We start from the raw sequence: 8,906 nt of genomic DNA on the forward strand, positions 1-8,906 counted from the left end.
GGAGGATGCCTGTGCGGTGCAATGGCTCTCACTGCCCAAACTCCTTGTGGTGTGGGAACTGCTCTAACCTCACCCCCTCCAGCATCGCAGGAGTGCCACCAGCACAGTTCTCTTGCGTATGCAGCCTGAGCAGGGAGGCTGCAGACCTGCCTCGTTAAGTACTTTGTCTTGGGACAGCGGGAGGTTTTGGCTGCTCCACAGTAATTTCAACAGCACTGGTACAGCTGGTCAGTGACGGAAGCCAGTATCTCTGATTTTTTCCATTATAAGGATGATAAAAAGGCGTCAAGCCCTGGGGTTTTCCCTCTGGCCAACAACTGCAGGAGACCTGGCCGTGCTCAGGGGAGGCAGTGCCCTCTGGGAGCATCCCCCTTGCCGGGACAGTGGGAGGAGTGGGAGAGTGCAGGCAGCGAGGGGGATTGAAGGCAGTGGGAGCCCAGAGACCTGTGGCTGGGAGTGCTGCCTGACAGAGGTGTGTTTGCTGCCAACCTTTCCCTTCCATTCATGTGGCTTTTTCTCTTCTTTTTTTTTTTCCACTTGTTTAAGTCTGAACATTGAGTAATAAAATACTGCTGGACAAATTCTTATTTAATCTAGCCTATCCCAGCAGATGGCCTCAAGGTCCTGGCCACAGTCACTGGAGCTATGAAGGTAAATACCCTGCTTTTTTCCTACCACTCGGCAGACTGGGCCTGAGCCAGCTGTGGTTAATGATTACAGGACTCCTGTGCGCACTCCATGCTTACCTTTCCCTTCACCACTGATGCTTCAGTGGTGCCTGAACCTGGTCATGGATGGGCTGAAGAGCTGGGAGTTTCTCCGATTTGAGCAGGAAGCAGAGGCTCCGCTGAGCGTTTCCCCAGCCCCCTGGGTGTTTGGGGATGCCCCTCTGGATTCTGTGCCCCCTGATCCTGTGCCAAGCAGAGAAACAGGCTGGGCTCTCCAGGCTGGACTTGCAGCCTGTGCTGGGACTTTGACCGGCCCAGGGATTACCTTGTGTCCTCATCTCTGTCCTCTGTCACCCTCTCTCCCCATCCTGCCCGGCCCTGCCCTTCCATCCTGGCTTGGGGGGCTTCTCCACAGCACCCATGATGGGCATCACGGCAGTGGTAGCACAAACACACCCCCTACTGCTGTGGAGGTGGGTCAGGCCCCAGCACTGTCACTTTGCTCGGGACCAGGGCCTGGCTCAGACCTGCTAAAGCCCTGCTCCATCTCTACAGGGGTCCTGTGAGAGGCTGGGCTGTAGATGAGCCTGGGTTTCCACTGGCCCAAGATGTGCTAGGAGCAGCACCTTGCAGTGCAAGGGGAGGTTTCTGGGGCATCAGCCATGCTTATCCCGCTGGGGAGAGGTGGCAATTTAAGCAGCTCACCCATGTGTACCAGTGCAGCTAACATCTGGGAACCCATCAGACCTGTGGCCCTGGGCTTGTGTGATCCTAGTGGCATCTTGCTCAAGTGGCAGCACAAGCAAGGCGGTGGGTTGATACCTGCCAGAGGCTAGGCTGTGCAAGGTGGCAAGCGTGTGATGAGCTGCAGAGCAGCAGCTCCTCAGCTTGCCAAGTCCACTTGTAAATGATCTTCTTGCACTCTTCCCAAACACCCCAAAAATAGACTTTCCTGGCAGCTCACCATGCTCAGAGACCTTTCCTGATACAGCTGCGTGCCGTCACATGGTGGCACAGAGCTGCTCCCAAGCTAACTTGATGGAAACTAAGCTTATGTGCATGGCTAATTCCTTAGCCTGTGCTTGTCTCCTTCCCCACCACCTCCCAAACCTCCTTTCCGGAGGGCTCCTTGCCTGGGTGATCTCACTGGCACTCCTTCCCTTCCTCCTCATTCCAGACCAGGAGCACTGGGGTCTGGACTACCCGGATTGCGCAGGTGCTGCGCAGTCGCCCATCAACATCGACACATCCAAGACTATCTTCAGCCCCCAGCTGCGGCCGATCCAGCTTTCTGGCTACAGCGTGCCGGCCAACCAGAAGCTCACACTGAGGAACAACGGGCACACAGGTGGGTGCAGAGGCACAGGCAGAGGCTGGAGCACAAGCAGAGCCCGCACAGCCTCTCCCAGCAGGAGTGGGCTTCTCTGATACCCTTCTTGGGCTCTGGAAAGGGGCTTCTCTTGCAGGCTGCAGTCATGTTGCCTTCAAGGCCAAAAGGGAAGCGTCAGGTTGCTGAGCCTTTACAGGTTCCTGTGCTTTCCTGGCTGGAGAGGATAAACCAGGAAAAGTTTCCACTCGCTGCCTTTGGGAGCGGGCTCCAGGAATTTGTTAAAACCCGTATTTCCATTGACAATGTATCCCTGGTATTTCTGATGCAGGTTTGCAGCCACTGGTTCCTCCCCTGCATTTCACTTGCAAATGACTATGCAGTCTCTGATGTGACTTAGTCTTTAAGGTATCTAGCTCTTGGTCTTTTTGGACACAACGTTGGCCAACTTCTTTAAGTCTTCTTCAGGATGCTATCTCAAGAGCTGAAGAAATTTTTACAGGTTTTTTGTTTCCCTTCTTCAGTTTTAGAATGGTTTTTGGAAAGTCTGGACAGAACTCACATTATTTTAGTATCAGTCTCACCATGCCAGATATGGAGGAAAAACACATCTCCTTCCTGCTCACCATCCCACAGCTGGGGATGGTGGGTCCTGGTTGCTACCAGCTTTTTCTGGGGCCAAGCAGAATGTTTTGTGCACGCTGGTGTCTGCCAGTCCCCGAGCTAAGAAAAGGTGGTTGAGAAAGGGACTTAAAAACTTGCTGACGGGGCGATAAGGCACCTCCTTGCCCTGGTAGCTAGCGAGATGGAGCTGACCTGTGTATACAGCAAACTCGACAGGTCAGACTCGCTGTGCATGGTCAGATCAGCCACGTGGTGCATGCACAGGGCTTTATATTAGGGCCTCCTGCCCTAGCATGCCTGCAGAGTTAAACTAGTTGAGCTCAGTCGTTGCTATTTTAGACACCCTGGCATCTGGTGTTGCTTGGTGTTTAGAAAAGCAGCCAGAGCATTTTCACTGGGGTGGTGGGGGGTAGTAGTTTCTCACTTGCTTATAAGATGCCTTTTTTTGCTCTGGTAACTACCAGTCTGCTTTATGAAAAGCCATAAATAAATAAAAAGTTGCAAGTCCAGTAGGACATTTGTACAGTACCTCCTGTTTGTAATATAAAGTGTGTAAGCTTTTTTAAGGGCCTGAAAATGACTCAGGTAGCTAGTAAAAGCACAATGATTTAGATATACAGAAGAAATGTAAAAGCAGATAAATTCCCAGGAAGGGAGCAGTGTTCCACTTCCCGTATTTGAGTTTTGTATCTCTGAACCCAGTGTCGGGGAACACAGGAGAGGACAAATGACTCATCATAGCCCTGTTACGTAGTTAATCCCGAATCTGTGCCCGAGCTCGGTGATGTGACTAAGGGACATTTCACCTATAAAGAAGGAGGAAAGAAAGAAGTTGATACTAAAAATGAGGGAAAGGTGCTTAGAAGGACAGGACAGCCTTTCTCGGGGTCCAGGGATGCTCCTGATACTTTTCCTGTGTGTCCAGGTAACTCTGCTTTTAGATTTGTCACACTGCTGCATGAGCCCAAGATAGCTGGATAAACCACATTAAAGTAAAAAGCAAAACCAAGGGTGCATTTACCATGCCTAAAGAGGCACAAAATCTTGGCTCTAAATGCTTTCAAAAGATGTCATGCTCCCATGCCGCCAGCTCCAGCACTGTCAGGCACTCACAGGCTGCTTTATTTGAAAGGTCCCAGCTTGCCAGGCACTGCAGCTCTCTGTCCAACTGCTCTGCTCCCGTAGGTATTCACCACCCTGCCAATCTCTTTCTCCTTGAATTTCGTCCACAGTCTCTTCATATTATTCTCACTTACTGAATAAATTGTTGGATAACATTTGGCTTGGAGCTGGCCCCTGGGAGTCTGCAGAGGGTCTCTTCACTTTCCAGCATTTTTGTAGCAGCTGATTTTTAAGCTGATGTGTTTTCTGGGGTGTCCTACAGTCTGAAGTCAAAAATTGAGACTCGACACACTGGCTCAGCTCAAGGTCTTGACTTGCCCATAGCCTCATGAAAGATGGAAAGCAAGTTTGTTGCTTGTGACCAATTCCCACAAGCCCAGGGTGATGCTTTCCTTTGAGACATTTCCTCTGCATACCTGTGGGGTGGACTGGGGTTTGTATTTCACTGACCAACCCCTTCCTTCTGCCTCTGCAGTTGTCCTCGAGCTGCCCGGGTCACTGGCCATCACTGGTGGCTATGCCCAGCAGTACCGAGCCGTGCAGCTGCACCTGCACTGGGGCTCCCCGTTGGGACCTGGCTCAGAGCACACCGTCAACAGGCGCCGCTTTCTTGCGGAGGTAAGGGAACCTTCATGGCGGTGGATGTATCCTCTCTTCTCCTGGTGCTGGGCAGGGAAGATGCTGGAGTGCTGTCTTGCTCCTAGCCCATGGCTCTGGCTGTCACTGGATGAGCCCTAGCCAGGATCCCTGCTCCCTAGGCAGCTCTGCAGCTACAGAGTTCAGTGCAGGAGGCCACGCTCTGGCGCTGAACCAGACTCACGCTGCAGGCTGCGGTGCGGGGGCAAGGAGCAGACCACCCTCCAGGACACTCTGCCTGCAGCTGGGCTGGGGCTGGCCGCCTGTGAGCACTGCAGCCCGTCTCCACGCTGCAGCCCGGTCCTGGGCTGACGGAGCAGGAGCTGCGGGGGTCCCTGGGCTGAGGGAGCGAGCTCCCTGGGCAGCTGTGAGCAGCCTGCTTTGGAAGCTGCAGGGACTGTTTACCCTGTACACACTGTCCTCCTGCTCTGCCAGCTCCCATCTGGTTTTATCCCTCCTTCTCTAGCTGTTGTCCTCAAACCAAGCCTGGTTCTGCCATACGCCCCCAGGTATCTAGGGCAGAGTGCTGGCTTGCTGTCCCTGACTGGGGAAGTTCCTGCAAGCAGACCTTCACGCTTGCTGCTTTGCAGCAGCGTATATTCTCACTCCCACCAGCATATTCCTCTCCTAGGAGAGGTGCTCATCATGGTTGCACCTCTCTGCCCCTTGCTTCGTCAGGCTGGAGCCCTGTGGGGGTAAGCACCCTCCGGAGGTGCCTGTCCTGCATCGGGGTTGCACGTTTCCCTTCCAGATCCACGTGGTCCACTACAACACCAAGTACGACAGCTTTAAGGAGGCAATGGTCCACCCTGATGGCCTGGCCGTACTGGGAGCCTTCCTGGAGGTGAGTCCCATAGACCAGAAGGATAGTGGCAGGAGAAGGGTGGGCAGAGTCAGGCAGAGTTTTGGGGACTGGCAAAGGTGCAAATGCTCCTGGGGAGAAAGGGAAGGAGAGAGGGCAGTGCAGAGGGCAGAGCAGCCCTGACAGGAGGAGGGGTCACTGGCATAGGGTGCCTCTCACAGGGAGCGATACCTTGCTGCTGGCACAGCCGTCACCGTTCGGCCCCTGTCCTTGTCATTCCTGTGGGGTCTCTGTGTTGCAGGTTGGGCCAAGGGAGAACCCATACTATCAGGAAATACTTGAGCATCTGCACAGTATACAAAGAGAAGGTAAGGCCCTCTCCCACCTCATACTTGTCTCAGGCACTGCAGCCCAGCAGAGAAAACTGCTGCAGGGCACAGAGAGGCTGGAGCTGGCGTGTGCTGCACGTATGCGAGAAAGGGAGCGTTGCTCAGCTTGTACAAAACAGCTCTCCAAGGTGCCCCCTGCTCGCACGTGCTTTCCCCTGGCTCCAGGACAAACCCACTGTTCATTCTCTGGTGGCAGCAGTGTGGACACTGGCAGTGCCAGGTTGCCTGTAATATCCATGCTGGTCCTGCTTGTTGCCCTCCAAGGGGATGCCCCGTTCTGAGTCCTATGGTGTTTCTTCTCCCAGGCAAGGAAGTCTTGGTGCCCGGATTCAATATTGCAGGTCTGTTGCCCGACAACCTAAAACACTACTTCCACTACAACGGCTCTCTGACCACTCCTCCCTGCTACCAGACAGTGAAGTGGACAATCTTCAACCAGACCATGATGCTCTCTCATGACCAGGTCTGTCAGTAGTGAGCTCCAAACTGGGTCCCTGCTAGCATGCACCGTCCGTGCCTGTCGCCTGGGGGTCGCCTAGCTCCCCAAGGAGGGATGCATCCCGCTCTGCTCACGTCATTCTTCTTCCAGATGTTAATGCTGGTGAGAAGCCTGAGAAACGATGACAACAAACCTCTGCAGAACAATTACCGGCTGGTGCAGGACTTGCATGGGCGACAGGTGCTGGCGAGTTTCCAGACCACCCTCTCTTCGACAAAGCAGCTGCCTTCTGGTAAGGAGCGTGTGAGCACGCTCAGGCTGCACCCAGCTGCGGGGATGCAGAGATGGAGCGAGGAGCTGGAGTCAGGGCTTTGCATCTGTTACAGAAACACAGCGTTTGGACGCATTAGCCCTGTCCGGCAGGGCAGCACCGGTCTGCTCGCCCTCATTTCTGTGCTTTTCTAACCCTGCCTGGCGAACGTCGGTTTCTTGGAGCTATTTAATTCTTGGTCTTACAGAAATAACAGTAGTAGGACTAGGGGATGTATGGTCAAGGCCAAACAGACAGGTCCTGCATCCCAGCTAGCCGTTTCATCCCCAAACGCAATAGCTAAATTCTGTATGAGCTGCAGAGATACAGGCTTGCGGCGAGCACCCCACCACCAAACCCTGCGTGAAGGGCAGTGCAGGGCACCCCTCCCGAAGCGGGGCCACACGGCCATCCTGGCCAGGCACAGGGTCTCCTGCCTGCGGCATCCCTGTTTGCCCATCGTCAGTTTGTCCTCGAAGGCCTTTCTTGTGTTGGTGGTTTCCAGTGATCAGCAGAAATTCCTGTTAATCCTCAGGTATGACTATCACTCTGCATCACTGAGTTTTTACCCGTTGCTGCTGAGGTCACCGGGTTTTTTCTGTCCAACATCCTGTTCCCTTTCTGGTTTTGATGGCATTTCCTACACCTTGTGTCAAGGTGACTAACAGAAACAGCGCGTGGGCTCGGTCCCAGACCCTTGGGCAATGCCTCCCTAACCACATGCTGCGGTGCAAGGCACTTCCCTTCACCATCCCACCTGCAGCCAGCTCGCTAATGGCCTCAGACTTTTAATCACCGTGGTCTTCAGCCTGGATAGCAGTTTCCCATGTGGCACTGCATCAAATGCTTCACTGAAGGCGGGAGAGATAAAATCTACCGCTTTTTCTTTGTTTAGAATATTGCTTATCAAAGAAGGATATCGGGTTAGGCTGGCATGCTCTATCTTTGGTAAACCTCTTAGATACTTTATCATATTTTCCATTTACCTCCAAGCCTTTCTTTTACCACTTTCTTGCAACAGCTGTTCCAAACCCTCCAGCCACCGACGCTGGGGTGAGGGGGGTGTTGCCCAGCTCACCTTTTTTCTTATATTTGCTATTTCTATCCACAACCCCTGCTGTAACAAAGCCACAAACTCATTATTCCTGGAGTGCCAGAACACTGTCCCAGTACTCCCAGCGGAGGTTACGTGTCCCCTCCCCTGCACTGGGGGGTTGTTGGGGTTTTCTCCCCACCCCTGTGCTGGTAACTGCCTGCTTCAGCCCTGGGGCTGCTGTGATGGAGTGCGGTGGGGTCACGTCTCGCTTTGCTTGCAGCTGCACCTCCTGCACCCACGCTTGTTGATCTTTCCCCAGTTCGGGAGAGCTGCTTCTGTCCCCGGCGGCAGCTCCCCCGCTGTGGCTGCGAGATACAGCTCGCAGATAGTGCCACTCTGTGCACGATACCCGAGCCGTGTACAGATGATAATGCAGCTGTTTAAAAGCCATGCTGTCACACTGGGTAAATATTTGCCCGGCACAGCTCCCGCCCAGCATGTAGGGCCACGGAGACATCCCTGTGCAGGCTGCCCCGCCAGCAAGGGCCAGCTGCCTCCTCCCGGCGAGCTGCTCGCCATCTCGCCGCAGGCAACTGTCCCCGATTGCTGCCTGCTGGGGTCCCCGCATGCCTCTCTTCTGTGGGGTGTGGCGCACTCATGGGGTGCGGCATTGCTCAGCACCCTGCCCGCCTGCTTCCTGGGCAGTGGTGGCAGCAATGGGGTTTCTGGCTTGACTCAGCGAAGCTTTTGTGTGGATTGTTGTTCAGGGATCCCTCCCCCGTCCCTTGATGCTTCTGGTGGTGTGTCAGGCCTAGGCTTCCTGCAGCTCCTGGCAGATCTCCCCCTCTGCCTGCCCACAGGTGATGGGGAGCCTTGCAGGCAGCCCAGCTTTGGCAGCATGGCCTGAGGCCCTCCAAGCTTGACACTTTCCTCCCCAAACACCTCGGGCAACCTCTAACTCTGTTGTCTCTCTTCCAGATGGTGATGGCCCAGCAGCAGCAGGTAGGTGAGGGGGAGGTGGCTGGAGGGTTTACCTGCCTGGTACCCACGTGCTGGGGAGCAGACAGCCGTGGTGGGTTTGCAGGGCTGCTCAAGCATCTGTGCAACTGGCTCTCATCCTCCCCTCTTTGTCTCCTTTGCAGGACACTCCAGCTCTTCATTTCATGCAGGTGAGCATGCTCAGACGAGGCTGAGCCTTTGACCTACCAGCCTGTTCCAGCCTTGCCCCATCTCCTTTGGCTGGTCGCCACAGGTTCCCACCCCCAGCGTTAACATGCCTGTGCTTGGCTTGCAGGGGACGTGCTGGCTGTGCTCTTCGGGGTGCTCTTCGCCATCACAGCGCTGGCCTTCCTGCTGTACATCTACAAGCACCGCAGCCAGAACACACGGTGAGGGATAGGGAGCTGCAGGCAGGGGCCCTGGGGGTAGCACAGGTCCAGGGCAGGAGAAGGGTGGTCTCTCAGGTAGCAGGGTGGGCTACCAGGGCCCCCCTGTCTGCTCTAACGCTCCCCTTCCCTCCCCCACCAGGTTGGACTCACCGACCAAATCCAAGG

At 54.8% G+C, this 8,906-nt stretch overlaps 1 protein-coding gene across 1 annotated transcript; it reads left to right on the top strand.

Annotated features, from left to right (window-relative positions):
* Positions 1-610: 610 nt before the first annotated feature.
* On the top strand, positions 611-8,905 carry LOC104514413 (carbonic anhydrase 9-like; the record flags this gene model as incomplete). The annotated part of the gene is made up of 11 exons (XM_010158081.1): positions 611-651; positions 1,846-2,016; positions 4,217-4,359; positions 5,129-5,221; positions 5,481-5,547; positions 5,874-6,031; positions 6,158-6,299; positions 8,332-8,355; positions 8,496-8,522; positions 8,648-8,741; positions 8,881-8,905. Coding segments are annotated over 11 exons (985 nt in total), but the record flags the coding sequence as incomplete, so codon positions are not given.
* Between the last annotated feature and the right edge of the window lies 1 nt (position 8,906).

The sequence above is a fragment of the Eurypyga helias genome, unplaced genomic scaffold, assembly GCF_000690775.1.
Source record: "Eurypyga helias isolate BGI_N326 unplaced genomic scaffold, ASM69077v1 scaffold30468, whole genome shotgun sequence".
NCBI lineage: Eukaryota > Metazoa > Chordata > Aves > Eurypygiformes > Eurypygidae > Eurypyga > Eurypyga helias.